The sequence below is a fragment of the Pseudorca crassidens genome, chromosome 6, assembly GCF_039906515.1.
Source record: "Pseudorca crassidens isolate mPseCra1 chromosome 6, mPseCra1.hap1, whole genome shotgun sequence".
Taxonomy (NCBI): Eukaryota; Metazoa; Chordata; class Mammalia; order Artiodactyla; family Delphinidae; genus Pseudorca; species Pseudorca crassidens.
The window spans coordinates 3,540,943-3,562,767 of NC_090301.1; the positions used below are offsets into that span (position 1 = coordinate 3,540,943).

The following is a 21,825-nucleotide window of genomic DNA, read 5'->3' on the forward strand; positions in this document are numbered from 1 at the left end:
TAATCTGCAGGAAGGTAGATGCTGTAAATCAATGACCATTGGAGGGAACGCATACTCTTCTACTGGGGAAGATGATGAATATTAGGGGGACAGTTATATACTCTACCACACCCAGCATGTTTTCCTCTCTATCTTGTAAACAAGGGAAGAAACAGAGAATACTGGGAATTTCAGATAGACTTTAAATGGTGGAGTGGGCTGTTCATTAGATGGAACCTTTACATTTAATGCAGTACCTACTGCTTACTAAGCGTTTGTTGAGTTAAATAATGACACAATACATATGTACCCGAGAAAATCACTAGTAGCTGTTTTATGTGTGTTGTTTCAAATATTTTGAAACACAGAAGCTGCAGTGAATTTCAATGATAAAACAAGGTACATTTGGGGAGCAGCTCTCAAGATTACCTTTTGACCTTCTTTTCTAAGCAAGGAAAATTCCTTGGAACACAGAAATGGCAGTTCATTTAGAATTAATGAAAATAAGATATTTATAGCAATGTTTAGAAGGGTTTGGAACCCTTCCCTGAATAAGCCTTTTGTCTTAGAAGACATTAAAGGCACTTTTTGAAGACAAAATGGCATGGCACAGCTAAAACGTCTCAGTCCATGTAAATATCAGACATGAGTTGTAAACAGCCCTGCTCTCTTTGGCATGCAGCCATGCTCCATATGCAGTACCCCACGCTACGCCATAAACATTCGCTTCAGATCACCAGGGAGGAGCTTTGCTGTTGGTTTGTGATGAGGTTGGACTCTGTTTCACAAAACACAATGTTTTAATCATGACAGAGACTCAGTTGTAGAAGAATAGATGAGCGAAAAGCCTTTTCGATGAAGGTTCTCCTTGCTTCAGCCTCCTATAGGACAAATCCTCGAAGCTGAGACCTCAGAAACAGTGAAACATCCTTTGGTTATGTTCAGGTTATTACTCATAGTTACCTGATAAGGCTGTTTATGAAGTTTTGGATTTTAAGAAAGTGTGTCAACACTTCTTTTTTTAAATGATGGAAATGTGTATATAAATTTATGCCCCGAAGTTTTGAACTTTAAGCCAAAAAATCCATTCCTCCAAATCAAAAAGTAGTACTTGGGGACATATTAACTTGATGCTGGTGTTAGGGATCCTGCTCAGAATTTTCTACCCTTTAATCATCTTCAGAAATTTTGGAAACCAAGTACTAAACCTAGAGCTAAGTTATTTGATTTTCTTCCTGATTTTGTTTTTCTCTCTTTTTCAAAAAGGGGAGAAAAAAATTTTTTTGTAACAAACTAAACCCAGCAACCCTTTGTCCTACCCTCTTCCTGAAACCATTTTAACTCTTTTTTCCTTTCTTCTGATACTTGTCTCCATCTACGTGTAATGCTTGTACTGTTCTTCTCAGCTTTTTCATTCACAGGTATCTTCTGACTTCCTTCCGTGGAAATGAGTGCTCAGCTTTCTTAGGTCCACCATTCCCCCTCCCTACTGATAATTTTATCATGTGTTTTGCTTAAACAGTTCTTCCGTGTTTACATTTTTAGGAGAGTTACTAGTGACCTCTTCTTTGTTGTGCTAGTCTCTGTACCTATGCGTATTTCTTCCCCAAACTCCTTTCAATAATCACCCAACACAACATGAATCTATCTGTTTCCTAAGTTCCTGGGGGCCTCCCTTTTGGACCCCACCTTTTGTTCTCATCCTGGCCCGTTAACTTCCAAGCTGGTTGTACAAGCTCTTGTTTTATACCAACTACCTGGAAATGCCCCTTTCCTGCCCTTTCTGTTAGATCCCTGTCTCCCAGAACCCTTGTTTCCCTCTTCCTGGTTTTCTTTCTCATTTTGGTGGAGCACATCCTTTAGTAGACTCCTGAGAAAAGGTACTGGAAAATAATTTTCTGAAATCTCGCATAATGGTGTCTTTGCTCTTACCTTTGATTAGTTGGGTGTGGCATTTTAGGATGGAAATATTTATTTTTTTCCAGACATTTAAAAAATTTTTTTAACATTTTAATTAATTAATTAATTAATAATTATGGCTGAGTTGGGTCTTTGTTGCTGCGCATGGGCTTTCTCTAGTTGCGGCGAGCATGGGCTATTCTTTGTTGCGGTGCACGGGCTTCTCATCGCGGTGGCTTCTCTTGTTGCGGAGCATGGGCCCTAGGTGCACAGGTTTCAGTAGTTGTGGCATGTAGGCTCAGTAGTTGTGGCTCATGGGCTCTAGAGCTCAGGCTCAGTAGTTGTGGCGCATGGGCTTAGTTGCTCTGTGGCATGTGGGAACTTCCCAGGTCAGGGCTTGAACCCGTGTTCCCTGAATTGGCAGGTGGAGTCTTAACCACTGCACCACCAGGGAAGTCCTTTTCCAGACTTTTGAAGGCATTTCTCCATTGTCTCCTTGTTTCTGGTATTAGTTTTGAGAATGTCTGATAGGTCTTCTGATTCCTAATCCTTTGTGCAAACCCCCAATCTTTTTGCCTTTTTGACTTTCTATAAGTTTTCAGGATCTTCTCTTGATTGTCAGTGTTTTGTGAAATGTGGCAAGAATGTGCCTTGGCAAGGATCTTTCTTCATTCATTGTTTCATTCATTGTCCAGAAACTCAGACCCTCCAATTCTGGGATTTTTTTTCATATTATTTATTTGATAATTTCCCCCCTGTTGTTTTCTGTTCTTTCATTCTGTGCTTCTATTTCTTAGATTTTGGGCCTCCTGGATGGGCCTGTAATTTTCTTGTCTTTCCTGTTTTATTTCCTCTCTCTTTGATTTTTGTCATACTGGCTGAGGGATTCCCTCTTGTTAATTGTCCAAAAACTTCTATCGAATTTTTTAGTTTTGCTATGATATTATTTTGCATATTACCACAATCAAGCTAATTAACACATCCATCACCTCACACAGTTACCATTTTTTTGTGTATGTACTGAGAACACTTAAGATCTGTTCTCTCAACAAATTTCTAGTGTCCAATACGGTTTTATTAACTATTATCACCATACTGTTCTGATCCTCAGAACTTATTCGACTTATAAATGAATTTGCACCAATATCTCTCCAACATCTCCCCATTTCTCCCAACACCCAGTCTCTGGAAATCACCATTCTACTCTCTGCTTCTGTGAGTCAACTTTTTTAGAATTCACATATAAGTGAATTTTGCTAAGGTATTTTTAACTACTAAACGCTTTCTTAGCCAGTAAATATTAAATATTCTCATTTAAAAGGTAGCATCCTTTTCTTGTTTCATGGATGCAATATCTTTCCTTGGATTTCTATGAATGCTCACCATTACTCTGTAGAAAACTTTGCTCCCTGCATTGTCTTTATTTCCTATAAGTTTAATTAATTTATCTGTGTTCAGGTAAGGGGCTTGTTGAATAATGGGTTCCACAGTGGTGTGAAGACCTGCCTATCTTCTCAGACTTTTTTCTTGGTCCAGTGAATTTCGTTACGGAGGAACTTTCTGGTTTTCTGTTGGGAGGGTGTAATGGGTTGAACTGTGTTTCCCAAAAAAGGGATGTCCAAGTCCTAACCCCCACTGCTTCACAATGTGACCTTATTTGGAAACAGGGTTGTTGCAGATGTCATTAGTTAAGATGAGATCACAGTGGAGAAGGGGGACTCATCCAATATGACTGGCGTCCTTATAAGAAGACAGACGCACACAGGGAGAAGCCATGTGATGGCAGAGACAGAGATTGGATAGAGAAATGCCTGGGCACCAGCAGCTGGAGGAACAAAGGGGGGATCCTCTCCTAGGGGCTTTGGAGGGACCGTGGCCCAGCTGACAACTGGATTTTGCACTTCCAGCCTCTAGAACTGAGAGGGAATAAATCTCTATTGTTTTAACTTTACTTACCACGTCCCCTCATGCTAGTTCAGGGTCTCGCCCTTGCCCTATTCTGTGCCCGGTGTCCGTGGACCTGGAGTTCGTTGCTCTTGGAATTAAACTTCCCGTTCCTCTTGGGGTGAGGAAGGCGTGAGTCTCATGGGGCAGGGATCTGGGGCTGTGTCCTCCTCACTCAGACTCCCAAGTAGCCTCAACTCACTCTTGAAAAGTAACTGGAACCTCCTGTTCCTGAAGGACCTGCCTCCGCACACCAATGTCGCGTTCTCAAGTCCCGCAGCCAGAGGTCACATCTTCTAGGAATCCCTGAACCTTCCCAGACGGAGACGAGGGCGCCCTCTCCTGGCCTCTCCAAGCATTTTCTCTGGGCTCCCTTTAGGTCTCACCTGGACCATAAGATCCGGGAGGGAAGCCTTCCTGTCCGACGCATCCCAGCTCACCTCCGCCTCCCAACAAAGCGCTTTTCTACACAAAGGCCCCTCAGCACGTGTCTGCTGAATAAATGAAGGAATGGAGATGACCTGAAGCTAAAGTGAGGAGACATTTGACTTTATGACTAAGGCTAGGATTGTTAAAGAAAGAACCAGTGCACCCATTCTTTATGAATGGGAGTTTATATCTCAAAGCTGGAGAAATGGGTCAAAATTAGTGTCGTCTGATAAGTATAAGACCAAACATCTCCTCGCTAGAATTTTTGAATTCCAATCAACCGCAAAAACTTCCTTGGCCGCTCTCACAGTCGGGTTTGCCATCCTTAAAATGAATCAGCTGAGCATGGTTTACAGCTCACGAAGTTCTAGGAAGAATGCTATAATTTTAACTGGGCAATTTTACACAGATTTTCCTAGACCCAGCTCACTGCTGGCAGATTACCTCTACTCAGTGCATCTTCTTATTCCCCCAAACGGAGCCGGTTAACACGTTCCCCCAAAGTTACTTATTCAAGGTAAATATAACATTCCTCTTGTTAGGCAATTCTTTGCAAGAACGTGTATTGTTACGAGGTGTTTCCCGTGCACTTAAATTTGAAAACTCTCTTTAGGATGCAAAGCCCTCCCCCGTGTCTTCCTGGGTGGAGGCTTTGGAGAATCCACTGAATCTCTAGTTTCCATGGCAGGCTTTTGAGTCCATGTGACACTCAGTGACAACACTTTCTGTCTGTTTGATTAGAAAAATGGCTTTAAGAAAAATCAAAGAATTAATGGAAAAGAATCTGAAAAAGAATGTTTATATATTCAGATATATATCTGAATCACTTTGCTGTAAGCCTGAAACTAACAGAACGTTGTACTCGGCTATACTTCAATTAAAAAAAGAAGAAAAATCAGGGAAAATAAAGACGGGGTACATTTTTATTGCAGCAGATGTAATCATAGAATTGCCACGGTCATTATTGCAACGGACTGACTGATCTGCTAGCCTAGGACTTAAATTAGAAGGTTGCCCTGTGAACAATTTTTATTAGTGCATCAAGCAAGACTCTTTTGGTGGCAAGTCTTGAGATCCTAACTCGAGTTAGGGTAAAAATGAATAAGTTTTGGCTCACATAATCAAAGGGAGAGTTGGGATGGGTAGGATGAGACCAAACAAGGGTGTAGGCTCAGTCTTGGGGCATCTGGAGCCAGGAAGCTGATGGCACTCATTCTCCTTCTCTCCTCTCTTTTTCCTTCCATCTGGCCGCCTTCCTCCCCATGGCAGGAAATGTGGCAGCTCCTGGGATCCTGAGATGGGCCGGCTGTAGGAGTGAGCTGGAAACCCCAGGGAAGGGCTGTTTGGACCGCTTGTGTCACATGCCCATCCCTGCATCAACCAGTGGAGGTGGTGCTGGCAGGTTCTGCAGGAAGATGGCGGCTCCCTGTTGAAGCACATGATGAAAGCAGGGAAAGGGCCTTTCCCACAATAAGGGAAGCACTGGTCTAGACAAATGACACAACAGATGTCCCTCCACGACCCGCAGATATTTTCCTTTGTAGCCTGCTATACTTTATTTATTTTTAAAAAATTTTTATTGGAGTATAGTTGATTTACAATGTTGTGTTAGTTTCAAGTGTACAGCAAAGTGAATCAGTTATACATGTATCCACTCTTTTTTAGATTCTTTTTCCATATAGGCCATTACAGAGTATTGAGTTCCCTGTGCTATACAGTAGGTCCTTATTAGTTATCTATTTTATATATAGTAGTGTGTGTATGTCAGTCCCAATCTCCCAGTTTATCCCTCCCACCCCCCTCCCCCTTATTACCTGGTAACCATAAGTTTGTTTTCTACGTCTGTGACTCTACTTCTGTTTTGTAGGTAAGTTCCTTTGTACCATTTTTAGATTTCCACATATAAGCAATATCATATGATATTTGTCTTTCTGTGTCTGACTTACTTCACTCAGTATGACAATCTCTAGGTCCATCCATGTTGCTGCAAATGGCATTATTTTGTTCTTTCTTATGGCTGAGTAAGTATATATGTACCACATCTTCTTTAGGCAGCCTGCTGTATTTTAGTAATTGGAGGTGAGGTGTCGTTTAGCTTTAGACTCAAAAACTGCTGCAACGGCATTATTTGAACAGTAGACCAGAGTGGTGGGAGGATTGCGTCAATGCACACGTACCAAGTACATGGGGAGCAGGGCGAAGGGCAGTGAGCCCACCATGTTTTCCGTCCTTGCCCCTGAGACTGGGGTTGGGTGGGGCTGAATCTGGAGGTGGAGAGTCCGAGTTTGCAGTCCGGGGCCAAGGAGGAAGTAGAGGCTGGAAATCAGGCCGAGGCAAATGTGCTGATGCAGCCCCAGCTTCCCAGGGACCGATGCTGGACCGTCCCGGACACCTTGGCGCACAGCTGCCCTTGGTCTACAGACGAGGAGGCTGAGCCGCCCTGCCCAAGACCTGCAGTTCATTAGTGGCAGAGAAGGACTAGGGCCTCGTTCCTAGCCGGGTGGCCCATTTCCCACTGTGCTGCTTATGGAGGCTGAAAGCCGGCATGGGGATGGAATGAGGAATCCCAGCCGCCCTCCAGCTGCAGGGTCAGTGGAAACCTCAAATCCTCCCCATTGGTTGGACTCATAATCCTTCATCTCTTGAAATAGTAATGCCTCTGTGAAAATTAATGTGCGGTTGGTGACAATGTGCTTTTCCTTTTAGTTTGGGATTCTTACGAGTTTTTAAGATCGGGACATAATTATGCAGAATTGGGATGCTTCTTTTCCCACAATGCTGTAGCCGCCGCATCTGCTTGTTATTTGCCGAAGCTATGGTCGCCTGTTGGGAAGAGCTTTTTGGTCTCGAGCAGCATCCTGGGGGCTGAGGACTCGGGGATGCTGGCTGTGACCCAGAACAGACCTTTCCCGTGTGGAAGCCATCGAGGCACCTCCCGACTTGTCAAGGGACCGTGAGCTCAGAGGGCCAGGCCCCCGGATCACATATCTCTGAACTGGAGACCAAAGTCACAATGGCAGGCTTCCAGCTCCCGTCAACTCTGTTAGGGCTACCAGTGTCTATTATGGGATGCTGGTTGTTATGACAATGGGGGTTGGGGGTGGCAGTAGGGAACTGATCTGAAGGGGGTTATTAAAGATGTAAAGTGGAAAAGGGCTCAGCTCACATGCACTTAGAGAAGCTCACTCCTGTGAGCTGGGTGTGAATCATTCAACCCCTTCCTCCCAAGGCATCTGCCAGGGAAATTTCTTAAGATTCTCATGAGCTCCCCAGTGGTCCTTCTCAATGGAGATACCAGTTACAATTTCAGGGTCATACGAGTTGTGTTATGTACATTCTCCTCTCCATCAGCATGGACTTACTATGTTGAATTAAAAGAGAGAAATGGCACTCGAGGAGAAATGATTTCACATTTCTTCTAAAAATGTACTAAAATTCCATTTAAGTGTAGACTTCCACACGTACGATAGTATAGCTGAGACATTGCGATTCATTGTAAGAGTCTGTGTCCGTGCGGGCTGACTCCGTGTGTTAGTGTGGTGAAGTCTGCAGATGGCAGAGAGAATTTATCAGCAGTAGTGCCAAGACAGAAGTACAAGAAGACCAATAAAGGCCATCTTCTTTTTTTTGTTTCCTATTTTTATTTTTTGGCCACGCCATGCGGCATGCGGGATCTTAGTTCCCTGACCAGGGATCAAACCCGCACCCTGTGTAATGGAAACATGGTGTCTTAACCACTGGACCGCCAGCGAAGTCCCTAAAAGCTGTCTTCTAGGGAAGAGACTCAAAGGCAGAGAGGCCACCAGTTACAGAATAATCTATGTATGACTGAGCCAGAGACTAATTAAATACAATATTACATCTACAATCTCATTTGGGCATAGTGCTATTTTCGTTTTGTTCTGTCATATAAAATATATAAGCACAGGCTGTTGGAACTGAAAGAAGCTTTAGAGCTGATGTAATACATCTGTTCCAGTCGGGGTTCCAGGCAGGAAACAGAAACCGCTTTTGCTACTGTGAGCAGAAGGGGATTCTTCGCCAGGAATTATCAGGAAGGGCCAGGGGAGTGGGTTTGAGGCGGGGCCTCCAGTAGTAATTCCCAGGGCATTCCAGCTTGATCCTCTGGCCCGTTCTGGGAGGGAGGGAAGCAGGGGGCTGCACTGCAGAGCCTGAGTTTCGGATCACAGCCGGCAATCCAGGGGTAAGGGAAGGAAGACGGGGGAGGGGCACTCCCCAGCCACCACCCGGATGGATGCTGGGCTGAGGGGTCTGACTGCCGCTGCTGCCTTCACAAATTCCCTTCAACTTACCCTCAGCACCTGGGAAGCTGGCGTCTCCCTTAGACCTACCACACTCATCCCAGCCCCTCCAGAAGAGGCAGCTTCCAGCAGGAAAGAGCAGTCCTCCAAAAAGGGTGCTGTGTTCCAGCCTTGGAAGGGGTCTGGGAGGGGCTCCCTTAGGGCCTCCGCACTATACTTGCCAGGAGGGAAAAGACCAGCCAAAGTAGTAGAGAAATCACCATGCCTCTCCCCACCTTCCTATATATCACAGCAGTGCCTAGGGAAGCCCTTAACTACAGCGGAGCCTGGGAAACAGGGTTTGTAACTTTCTAACTTGTGCAGAAGGAAATGGGAAGAGGTACCCAGGTTCAACACAGCATTTAAGAAGAAACTGGACTGCGAGACTCTGTAAGGTCCCTTGGGTGGTCAGGCCCAGACCCAGGACCCTTGATGTTGAGGTCAGTTCTCACCTTTGAGATGGTTTCCTCTTGGGACCAGATGGCAGGAGGAACTGGTCATTTCACCGAGAATCCCAAATCCCGGTGATTAAGTGAGAAAACCATAGGAGCCATAATGCTCTCTCTGGTGTGTTCAAGGGAGGATGTGGGAGGTTTTTCACCAACAGCTGCCAGCTTCCAGAAGTTTCTGAGGCCACAGACAGTGTTGGTGAGGGTCTAGATTGTCAATGATTAGTTACAGTTAAATATTACAGAGAACCGTTCCTGCTTGAGCAGTTTTTATTTCTTTAAGTCTTGCTCTAAACGATGCATCACCCTTGCCATTGAAATAGTAGAAATTCCTAATAGCAAGGAATGTGTATTTCTAGCTATCTTGAAAAGCAATAGTTGTATCGGTATTTGGGAAAAGGAACCACTGAATGGAAGTACATAGGCCACACTTGTTCCATTAACCTCTCTGAGCGGAGTTGCTTGGGACAGAAAGTTGTAATCAAACGTTGCCTTAATTTGCAGCAGGCGATGTGCCTTGGAGAAATGGTTCTCTCCAGAGCTGAACTTGCAGATGCCAACCGATAGAGTGGCAGCACATGTCCCAGCTCCTCGGGTCCGAGTCCACGCCTGCCACGTGGAGTGGGGACTCTGGTGGGAGATGGGCTGCCCTGCATGAGAACATTGTCTTCCCACACGTCACACGGGCAATGTGGCTCCTACTCAGAGCCTCTGCTCATTTCTTCTTCCTCTACAGGTGATGGACAGGAAAACCCTCAATCCAGGTCTCCCTCCCCATTCTGACACTCTTTGAGCTGAACCCCCAGGGTGTAGAGAGGGGTTGAGTCTTCCTGTGGATGAGTAAGGGGACCCTGGAGCTGCAGGAGGGGAGCAGGCACTGTCTCTCCTGTACCGTCTCCCCTTCCTCCCTAAATTGGAAGGACATCGTCTGTGCAAAGGAGTTAATGATACCTTTACCCTCAAACTTGGCTTTGGAAGGATCTCCAAGTCAAAAGTATCCTTCAGCTGTCTCTCTCTCTCTCTTTTTTAAAATTTTTATTGGCGTCTACTTGATTTACAATGTTGTGTTAGTGTCTGCTGCACACCAAAGTGAATCAGTTATACATATACATATATCCACTCTTTTTTAGATTCTTTTCCCATATAGATCATTATAGAGTATCGGGAAGAGTTCCCTGTGCTATACAGTAGCTCCTTGTTATTCATCTATTTTATGTATAGTAGTGTGTGTAGGTCAGTCCCAATCTCCCAATTTACCCCTCCCTCCCCCTTACCCCCTGTAACCATAAGTTTGTTTCTTCAGATGTCTCTTGGCATCTCACATGAACCGAATTTTCAAGGGGGGGCCGTGCGATGGGTGAACAGTGAGCAGTTTGGGGGTGTCCACGGTCAGGGTTCTGATCTGAGCTCTGCTACGAACCCAGATTCTTCTCATCTGTAAAATGAGATCATACTCTCACTTAAGAAAACACGACACATATGTCTTTAACAGGTGGAGACGTTCCTGGTACAAGAGATAACGCATATCAAAGTGCTGGGAAAGGTACAAAGCCTTGAGGAAACACAAATTCTTTCTCAAGAATTTTCCTGTAATTCTGAGCACGATAACCGTTCTTGCTCCTCTCGTAGGTGTCCTGGAATTGGGACCATTAGCTTCATGATCAGAATCATTATATACAGAATTACCAAAAAAAAAAAAAAAAGTAGTCTTTTTTCCTTGTCTTCTCACCAGCAAACAGAACTTTGGTTAGCAGAACGCCAAGGTGATTTTAACGGCTGGTTTTTTATATTTGAAAGGGGAGGTTATTAGGAGAAGTCTCAATTCAGAAACTTCAAGAAGAAATGGGAGGGCGTGGTGAGGGGAAGGCGGGAGACTGCATTTCCTGTTTTCCTTTCAGATGGTGTTGGAAAACACTGCAGCAAAACCATGGAGACCCACAGAAACATTCCAAAATTCATTCTCTTTGCGGCCAGGGACCCAGCCCCAAAGGTGATGAGTAGAAGGGGTGGATTTTTTTTTTAAGAGTTTTTTTTAAGAGTTTTAAAGTGATGAGTAGAAAGGGTGGATTTTTTTTTTTTTAAGAGCTGCAGGCATCCAGCTACGGGCTCGTAGGGTGAAGACAGCCTTCCGAGGTGACATCAGCCCGTGGCTGGGCCAGAAGCAACAGAGTGAGAGTCTGGTTTTCATTTACAGTGTGGGGCAGGCCCGAGTGGGGAGGGGGAGAGGAGGGGCTGGAGGGAGCCTTGACTGTATCCCTGGACACGGTCCAGTTTGGAGCTCAGTCTTCCACCAAAGGCCGCTCAGCTCTCCCGCTCAGCAGCCCCCTGCAAGGACCACAGGGGGAGTTCTCTGCCTGCTCGGGGTCGCCTCTCCTGCAGAAGGAAAAGGAGACGCAGCCAAGTGGGGAAAACGTGTCAGATTCGCACATAATTGAATATCGAAGCCCAGGGACACACGCTTCTCCAGGTTTGCTCAGGGTAAGTGCCGCTTCACCCCTGTTCCCCCTGTGTTGGGTTTGTGGCCAGAGGGAAATGCTTTAAACCCCGCTGACCATTTCTCGATGGCTCTCAGGTTCGCTCCCGTAGAGTTTGTTTTCTGTACACGCCGCTGGTCTCTGGAAGATCCAGCCGACTTTTCTTTCTCAGTTTGTGCCACCTGGGTTTCCTTAGCTGGGCCGAGGCCCCGGCTGCCCACGAGTCGTGCCGTGTCCCCCGCTACCTCCCCCCCACCCCCATCACCCTCTGCTCTCCTGACTGCGGTGCTTTTCGGCTCACGGTTTATTTATTGGACATAAATAAACTGCAGCTCAGCTGGAATCTGAGAATCTGCTTTGTTCGCAGAAGTGTCTTTCCGAGGATTCGAGAGCTACCTTGGGGAGACTCTGAGTTCTCCCACGTCCCCGGGGCGTGGGCTGGTTGGGTATATCTGTCACCTCCGGGGGATTGCGGTGACCTTGGTGTCCAGGAACAGGACCCAGTCAAGAGTTACTCAGCTATTACCATCGGGGCTCCATCTTTTCAGGAATCTGAAGTTACTGCTGGAGCCTCAGTCCTCTGGGGTTGCTTAAAGGAGCTGCAGGGGTCAGAGGAGGAGAAGGAATTTGGTGTTTGGGCAGCACGCCCAGTGGAGAGGGCAGGGCCCCTAGGGCCACGGGCTGGCCTGTGTTGCCCAGAAGTGGAGCAAGTACCAAGTCCGGAGGCCGGGAGCCTGTTCCCCAGCCAGGAGGGTGGGGCTCCGGCCCTCTCGCCCAGGATGGAAAGTGTTATCTGACAGTTGCCAGTCTACTCTGGGGACCTGTTTCAGGGGCTACCGTGTTAGAAAATTAGGATTGAAGCAGGGGTGGGGTCCCTAGGAGGCCCCAGAGGGGTACTGGGGGGTGTAAACAGAAACTGGCATTTCACAGCCTGCCCAAGGAGCGAATTGAAAGGCTGGTCTGGACCCCACGAACAAGCTGCTGTAGGCGGAGGGGAGTGTCCCCCCCAGTGGGGACTCAGAGGGGCTGGCCCATGCCAGCCTACACACAGCTGCCTCCACACGAGAACTGCAGGGTCCTAGAGCTGCAGGGCTGCTCAGAGCTCATGCAGATAGACTATTCTCACACTGGGGTCCCCCAACTTCCCAGGGGACCCATTCTTAATACTTCAAAAAACTGCAGTGGCTTTAAAATCAGGTATTTTTTGTTCCTAAGCAAAATGATGTTGAAAACCACCAGTTGGCTGTTGGACATTATTGAAACTTCTGAGTTCTTTGCTGGGCTAAAGATAAAGGAAGAGATTCTCGGTTAGGAGGCACTGAGGTGTGGTTCCCTGGCTTTAAAGATGAAGGCTTAGGGGCTCTGAGATGCTCAATTACTTGCTGAGGCCACAGCACCAGTAGGTGGCTCAGACAGCAGTCAGATCTTTACCATTTCAGGAAAGCAGATGGCCCAGCACTGGAGGATCCTGAGCTAATTTACATCTAGATTTGGAACATACTGTTTGATTTGCTCTCCCAGAAGACAGTGTCCTCCTATCATATTCTATTAAAAGTGATGGGGAAATTGGATTATGCTTCCCGGGGCCTCCACCAACTAACGGGGAAAGACGTGCCAGAGAAGAGAGCTGGTCCCCAGGGACCGACACTGGCTTTGTGACCAGAGCAGCTGAGCAGGCATCTCTCATCCAGGCCACCTCTGGAGATGGGGGCCTGGAGGGACGGCACCAGCGTTTTGCTTCATTCTTTTTTTTTTTTTTAATTTAATTTAATTATTTTTTATACAGCAGGTTCTTATTAGTTATCTGTTTTATACATATTAGTGTATGTATGTCAGTCCCAATCTTGTGTGGGCTTTGCTGAGGGTAAAGGCAGAAGGGTGGGGAGGTGAGGGGTTTTGTAGGAATTCAAGCTATACGAATTATGGTCTTGTGGTCTTCGTCTCTTCTTGGAGGAGGCATGGGTTTTCCATCACCATAAGGTTTATTTTTCTCTTTCCCCGCTCACGGCAGTGAGGAAGCCGTTGAGAAGATACTTGGTGGAGAGGAGAACTTGGGGAAGAATCCCATAGCAGGGTGGTGAGCGTGGGTGTCCTGCCCTTTTCCAGTGGGGGAATTGGAGGGTGTAGCTACTCCCACCTTCCTGGGAGGCAGCTGGGGAAGTCTCTAGAATGCTAGCCCTTGGCCCAGGCTCTTCCAGCCCTTGGGAGGGTGTGTGCCCCACCCCACCATGCTTTGTGGTCCTTAGGTGACAGGATGTATGGTGAACGTCCAAACTTGGGGTCTTAAGGCTACTTCTGATGTAAGGCAAGAAGAATTCCTATCTTTCTGAATAGAATTGTTTTTATTTCTGCACCTCCCTCTATTTTCAAAGTGTTGGGGATTCCCTGCAGCTCATTCTGTCATCATAAGTGCTTTCTGTGATTTCATGCCTTAGAACCTGATACAACACTGATGATAAAGTAGGAAGAAACCCCTCTCTTCAACTGATGATTGATGATGGATTCATGACTCAAGGGAGGCTCCCCACCTGACCTTAGTTTTAGGTTAGGAGGTTACAGATGCCGCCGCTAAAGCCGGCTTGAAATCAGACCTCCTTCCCTTTTGAAAGTTAGTAGACTTTTGCCATGGAGGCTTCATCTGTGCTGTTGCTCAGAGTATTTAGACAACTGGTTACAGGGGTCTTTGTCATTACACACCTTTTAAAAAAAAATTTAATTAATTAATTAATTTTTTGACTGTGTTGGGTCTTCGTTGCTGCGCGTGGGCTTTCTCTAGTCGCGGCCAGTGGGGGCTACTCTTTGCGGTGCGCGGGCTTCTCATTGCGGTGGTTTTTCTTTGTTGCGGAGCACAGGCTCTAGGCACACGGGCTCGATAGTTGTGGCTCATGGGCTCTAGAGCGCAGGCTCAGTAATTGTGGCGCACAGGCTTAGTTGCTCCACGGCATGTGGTATCTTCCTGGACCAGGGCTCGAACCTGTGTCCCTTGCATTGGCAGGTGGATTGTTAACCACTGCGCCACCAGGGAAGCCCTCATTACCCACTTTTATGTGAGATTCCACATTTAGGGTTTAAAATACACAGGCAGGTCACGAATTCTGTTGCATGAGACTGTCTTGCAGGTATGCTAATCACTTTAGGCAAAAGTTTTATTTGAAAATTAGTTCTTGTCACTGTTCTTTTTGGAAGAAACTGAGGAATTGTTATCTCTTGGAGAAGAATAGTGGGCTGGTTCCCATCTGAAGGGGACTTTGTGTCCCGGGCAGCCTTTCCACGGAAACCCACAGGAGCAAACTTTTCTTGGTGTCTTAGCTGTGGAAAGCAGGCTGTAAAAACCACACCACTGCTGCATAAATAGTTGACGATTTGAGGAGTAACCTGGCATTTAAAAAAATCCTATTAGTAGCTCTCACTGAGGAAAGGAAAGCTCAAAATGATTCAGGTTTTTAAGTAGGGAAGCTTTAAAAATTTCCTGCTTCTTCAGACAGCCTTGAGCGAGACAAGGAAAGGTTCTTTTCACCCACATTTCTAGATATGGATTCCCTCTTTCCAAAAATCTGGTAGGAGATAATCCTACCCTTTCAAGAAAAGACACTGCCTGTCCCCTCTAAACCATGGGTGATGGCCGTGTCACACTCAGGGATCACCTGCGGCACCCTGATTTACAAAGAGGGGTTCTTTTCAGGAATTCATTATATTAATTTTTGAAAACGTAATTTTAGTACCTTCTGGTCTCATCAGACTATTTTAGGAAGCAGATGAAATTGTGAAGTAGCACCTTTGTCCTGGTGTAGTCTTTCCCGAAAGCGTAGAGGAAAGATGCATCGTCCTCTAGAGGACGATGCATCCCGCTGAGCTCCAGAAAAATCTCCGTGCATCGTAGGGAGTCCCTGGGGTGGGGTTTCCGGGACCACAGGGAATCTGTTGATACACATCTCAACAGAGCTTGTGGGTCACTTTGGGACTCACCTGGAGACCGCTCCAATACAGAATTTTAAAAAATGTGACTGTAATATCTGAAGCAAATGTACATTTAGAATTTTATTTTTTCCTTATGCTCAGGTATGCATGTATTGAGGTGAACTTCTGCTTGCAATGAAGCATTCTGCTTTCTAAAATACATTCATGACAAGGGCATGAACCAAGCCAGAACTTTGAAAGGAAACGTTTTACTGATATCTACTGAGAAAAAAGTTTAAATTGAATGAACACAAAGGTGTTTCAGAACCAGATCAAGGCTGCCTATTCGTGCAATGCTGTATCCCTGTAGGAGTTTTGAAGTTTACAACTGGAAGAGATGTTGTTAAGATGAACTAATCCAGTAACTCCCAAACTTTTCCTTACCTGCCCTTGGTCTATGCGTCTCATATTCCTTTAAGCTTAATAAACCCCCTTGTGCTCCAGGGCGTGGAGCTCTGGCTCGAGGGAGGGGACAAAAATGACTAAGACTTAGGCCCTGCCCTCTGGTCGGCAAATATATGATTTCCGTTTGGCTACTGGAAATATCCCCAAATTACTACCTTGGTGGATGGTCTCCCCACGCCCTTGACACCTCAGATGAAGAAATGGAACACAGGGAGGTGAATTGCTGGTTTGAGGTCCCAGTACTAGAAGGAAAGCAAAATCAGCATTTCCTGGGTGCCCCGGCACATGCTCACGTGTTCTCCCAGGTAGGTGTCTAAGGCCAGGAATATCAAGGGAGTACAAGTCTTCAAGAGTATATTTTGGAGTTTCACGTGAAGAAAGGCACTTTTTGCCATCGGCCAGTCTTTTATAGAGTAGCATATTTTAAGTTTGTTTAGCAGAGAGGTAATTGTTGTTTCAAAAAATCTGGAAGGAGAAAGCAAAGCAGAAAAGTAGGACAAATATGAAACGTTCTGCCAAACCCTCTCCCAGAGGCAGGTTGTTAGTCTTTCGTAGGGGTCTGGCTGCGTTTTGCATAGCGTAGTCCTGCTGTCCTCCTGAATTTTAAGACTCATGAAGTACAGAGAAACATTTGCGAGGTAGGAATGGCTGGGGAAAGGTACAATGGCAAACGTTTCTGTCAAATCCCCCTGGTTTGACCCATACCTTCAGTTTTCATGGACCCAGAGCATCGAGAATTGGCCGCTAGATGGAAGAGCTCGTGGGTTGGTTGCATTTCAAAATTAAGAACTGAACAGCAGCTGGAGATGACTCAGGTCTCAAGAGAAGCCATTCCAGGAAACTGGTTTTTCTCTTCTGGAATCCTCATCATTTGATTCAGCAGTTCAGTGCCAGCACCCAGAGCCAGTTCAGCTAAGCCCACAGGCTGCCCCGCCGTGCACTGCGGGCCTCTCTGTTTCTTGTGGGGACAGCAGGAAACCCACCGGTGGTCAGAGCCTAGGGTAATAGATGAAAGAAAGCGGTCACAGAATCACTGCCGGTTAGAGCATCAGGCAATCAGCCTCATTTTACACGTAAAATTAGTGAGTCTGGGAGAGATTAACTGACCTTTACTGATAGAGACAGGAACTAAGTAGAATTTTTCCCAGATATTACACTAAATACAGTGCGGGTGATACGTTATCTGAGGTTTCAATGTCATTTTTTAAAAAGTCTCTTTTAAATAATTTTCTCTTCTAGACTTGATCACGAATCAGACTAGAAAACGAGATGTTTAGTTTTTCCTTACGAAAGGAGGACACTTTAGCCGCTGTGTTTGAACAGTTCTACAATGGAACACCATGGTTTTGGAGAGGCCAGTAGCCCCAAAAGTCCATGGCCAAGGCAGGAAGGGAGGATAGCGCAGGGATCTACCCTGGAGCCGACGGCCCTGTGTGTGTCACGGGGCAGGAATGGAATGGGTGTTTGTGCAATTCCTTCTGAAGCGTCTTCTAAGGCATTCTCTGCCCTAACATTAAATCTGAACTAATCTCTGCCTAATGTTTATAATTAGCAGGAAAAATGGAGGAAGTGCTCTGTGGGGCTGCCTTATATTTAAGAGGGTGAAATGTCCTTTACATGTGCATCGTGGTGTCTAGCTTATATTTAAGAGGGTGAAATGTCCTTTACATGTGCATCGTGGTGTCTAGCTTATATTTAAGAGGGTGAAATGTCCTTTACATGTGCATCGTGGTGTCTAGCTTATATGTAAGAGGGTGAAATGTCTTTTACATGTGCATCGTGGTGTCTAGCTTTTCCAACTATAGCAGATATGGAACTTTCTGCTTCATGTTCATTATCTTGGACGCTAGGAATACGTCTTTAAATAAATTTCCAAATATCTGGGCAGTTAATCTGGAGGTTCTTCAAGTTGCCTTTATGGGGAGAAGGAAGGTAACCCCAGACGGTGCTCGGCACATCCTCACGTGACCTCATTCCGGGAGGAGGCTGACTTGTCAAGGCTCAGTCAAACCCTCCCCTTCTGGATTGCTCTGTTCTACTGCGTGAGCTGTTGAACAGTCATTGTTTATAAACAAGAATGACACTTAAAAAAAATGGAAGTATAGTTGATTTAAAATATTGTGTTAGTTTCAGTTGTACGGCAAAGTGATTCAGTTATACATATGCATATATATATATTCTTTTTCAGATTCTTTTCCATTATAAGTTATTACAAGATATTGAATATAGTTCCCTGTGCTATACAGTAAATCCTTGTTGGTTATCTATTTTATGTATAGTGGTGTGTATCTGCTAATCCCAAGCTCCTAATTTATCCCCTTTCCCCTGGTAACCATAAGTTTGTTTTTTATGTCTGTGCGTCTGTTTCTGTTTTGTAAATAAGTTCATTTGTATCATTTTTTAAGATTCTATATATAAGTGATATCATATGGTATTTGTCTTTCTCTGTCTGACTTACTTCACTCAGTATGACAATCTCTAGGTCCATTCGTGCTGCTACAAATGGCATTATTTCATTCTTTTTATGACTGAGTAATATTCCATTGTGTGTGTGTGTATATATATATATATATATATATATGTATATATATATATATATATATATATATATATATATATATATATATACACATACCACAACTTCTTTATTCATTCATCTGTTGATGGATACCAAAAGTCTACAAATAATAAATGCTGGAGAAGGTGTGGAGAAAAGGGACCCCTCCTATACTGTTGGTGGGAATACAAATTGGTACAGCCTCTATGGGGAACAGTGTGGAAGGTCCTTAAAAAACTAAAAATAGGGCTTCCCTGGTGGCGCAGTGGTTGAGAGTCCGCCTGCTGATGCAGGGGACGTGGGTTCGTGCCCCAGTCTGGGAAGATCCCACATGCCGCGGAGCGGCTGGGCCCGTGAGCCACGGCTGCTGAGCCTGTGCATCCGGAGCCTGTGCTCCGCAGCGGGAGAGGCCACAACAGTGAGAGGCCCGCGTACCATAAAAAAACCCCCCAAACCCCCCCAAAAAACTAAAAATAGAACTACTACATGACCAGCAATCCCACACCTGGGCATATATCCAGAAAAGATGAAGACTCTAATTTGAAAAGATACCTGCACCCAATGTTCAGAGCAGCACTATCTATAATAGCCCAGACATGAACAGACACTGTGTTACTTGAGCCAAAGATCTTGGGCCCAGTTCTGAGTGTCTAACAAGGATACCAGTAGGTGGCAGTGAGACCAAGTCAATACACAGGATCGCTCTCACAGAACACACCTTCAGAGCCTGGGTCGAGCAGATAATTGTTTACAGATGTGTACACGTGGCTGCTATTTTCTTCTCTAGCACAATTTCATAGAATGGAAATGCGAGATTCAAGTTGTAAAATAAACTGTAGAAGAGCAGCTTCCGATGCATTTCTTTGGAGGAATCTTCTTAGAGTTGTTCCAAATGGATTGCTTTTGAGGATTCCCCCAAAGCTCTTTCAAGTAGCAATAACATGTTAAATTCCGCTCTCCTCCTTCGCTAACCGGAGGAGATTAAGTCCTCTCATAGCTTCCTCTCTGGGGACAAGAATGGGGGCTCTTTTCCCAGGATTCAGGCAGGAAAGAGAAGAAGGGTAAGAAAAAGAGAGAGAACTAGGGTGGCTGCAAGCTAGAGACCCCTAGGGTTTACTGAAATGTGACTTTTCATTTCACGGCAGGTGGGCATAGTTCTGTCGCTGCAGTCTTCCACTATTTCTGCAGCTCCCACTTAAAATGGGACAGTTAGGAGTTAACAGAAGTCCTAGAACTTGTTAGGAGGACCAGCCTGATTCTAAAAAGCAGTGCTTGGAGAAGACCAAATAAATGACTTCAAAATGGGAGCTCTGGATGTATTTAAGTCTTTGTTTGAAAAAGATTGCCTTGTGTGCATGTGTGTGTCTGTCTTAAAAAAGATTTCCAGACATGGAAAATGAAAAAGCTTCTGAGGAGACTTAATGAAAACTAATTTCATGGAATTGCACAATGGCTGGGGAATGTCACTGGACTCTGAATACAATTTTGAGTTGAAGGCCCATGTAGAGCAGTCTTCATAATAAGAGATATCTTTTTAAGTTTCAAGTGGACAGCTACAGAAAGGAAAAAGGCATCTCAAATCCTTTTCAGAATGAGGCCAAGTAAAAAAAGGAATGACTAATGCTCAATAGAAAGATAAGAATTTCATGAACTTCTCTGATTGAATCTATTGCCTTTAGGACAGAATCTGTGACACAAAGCAGCTTGACACCCCACCCAACACGAGGGTCTCAAGCAGCCAATTTTGACTGTTTTCATATTTGAAAGATCAGCAGCAGACAAATGGCGTCTGTTGATACAGAATCTGTGGTGTGTCACCACCAAAGAAATTTAGTGTATTTTTTCCCCGAAAGATGTCGGGAGTTTCCTTGAGATTGGGGCCAAATCCGGCACATCCTCTTGGGGTTTCCTGGGGTTCTTCCCTTGGGCTTTGGAAACACAAACTTTCATTAGGATTCTGGTTCAATTTTTTTTTTAATGTGGCAGTGGGCAAAACGCTATACCTCACCTGCTTTCAGTTTCCCAGCTATAAGATGGGGGACAGTGCAGCCATTGGGCTCCTGGGAGAAGGGCGTGAAATCCCACCCACGAGACAGGGGCCCAGAAAATATGACTTGTGCTCTTTTGTCTCTATTTCTTGGGGGTGGGAGGGAGAGTTAAGGAAGGGTAATGGGAGGGTGACTTGTTCCCCCTTATTAAAATGGACAAACTGGGTGATCATTTGACGTCTTTTAAATCTAAATGAAAAAAATTCTCCAAGCTTTGTTGCCAGGAACTGCAGTTTTAAAAAGTGGGATGCCATGGCATGGTAAACACTAGGAGAGATTTAACTGCAAACAAAAACATTAACAAATATTCACCAGCTGGTCTAGGAACGCTTGAGCCCCATGACTGGCTCCTAAGCCCTGTGGCAGGAAAAGTGTGTGGATCTAAAGGCCTTTTCCCCACCTGGGAATTCAGCTCAACTGAACATGTGAGTCCATTAATCATCAGTGGAGCCTGGATAACTCATCATCCAACAAACATCATTTTCTGTCCTTCACTTTCAGGGTTGGAAGAGCTCCTCCCCTCTGCCCTCCTGCGCCCCCCTCTGCCTTCTCCTCCCCTCCCCCACTTCCCCTCTCCCCTCTTTCCCTTTCCTCAACATCTGGATAGGTTTTAGAAAAGATAATTCCAGTGCACTGAATGTTTTTTCATTACTTTGTGTCCCAATGAGAAGGAATTCATTTAGGGGTCTACTCTTTTATAAGATTAAGATCTTGGAAATAAAAATCTTTACATATAATTTTCAACCAATTTAAAATTCATTTTCCTTAGAGAATAGTTGAAGTAACTCATTAGTGCCTCAGAAAGACATTAAGACTTTGTTCTATCATGATTTTGATTTTATTGAGCTCTACCAAAGACTACCAAACTTTGGAATTTGTTAATAGAGATCCCACACAGGGATATAGGGATAGTATAGGGATAGTATAGGGACAGTATAGGGATAGTATAGGGACAGTATAGGGGTAGTAAAAACAAAACAAAACCAAAACCAGTGAAACCTACTCAGTGCACAATTCACCCATGTTCTCTGTCAAGGTTGTCTGCAGAGAAGCCTGAAGCTCGTCCCATCCCACACTCAGCAGTGGTCATGTCCTATTTTTTCCACATGGATTACATTGTCCAATGCTTTGCAGTGAGGTCCTATACTATTTTTTTGCCCTCATTCCAAAACAAAAATGCTACTTTAAATCCTGCCTCTTGTGCACGGATCCAATGTTTAAAACAATTGAACTGGACCTCCCGGAAGAACTGCATCAAATCTTTTTCTCAAAGGAGTGGTGCTTGAACTTTAGTGGGGAGTTAGAATAGAGGCGGTTAGAATCACATGTGAACTTGGATGCTATCCCCAGAGACTCCCACATACACAGAAACAATGTTGTACA

The 21,825-nt window shown here is 45.1% G+C and overlaps 1 protein-coding gene across 2 annotated transcripts in view; it reads left to right on the forward strand.

Annotated features, from left to right (window-relative positions):
- The first annotated feature begins 11,277 nt into the window (after nucleotides 1-11,277).
- The window catches only part of COL6A3 (collagen type VI alpha 3 chain), an 85,801-nt gene continuing 75,253 nt past the window's right edge, over nucleotides 11,278-21,825 (forward strand). The window contains exon 1 of one of the 2 annotated variants that reach the window (XM_067740122.1): nucleotides 11,278-11,479. Coding sequence is in view for 1 of the 2 variants with exons in the window: in XM_067740124.1 (XP_067596225.1) it covers nucleotides 16,038-16,142 (105 nt within the window). In the remaining variant the exon portion in view is untranslated. Of the gene's footprint in view, nucleotides 11,480-15,970; nucleotides 16,143-21,825 lie in introns of those variants that run through there. The other variant, XM_067740124.1, reaches the window with a different exon arrangement.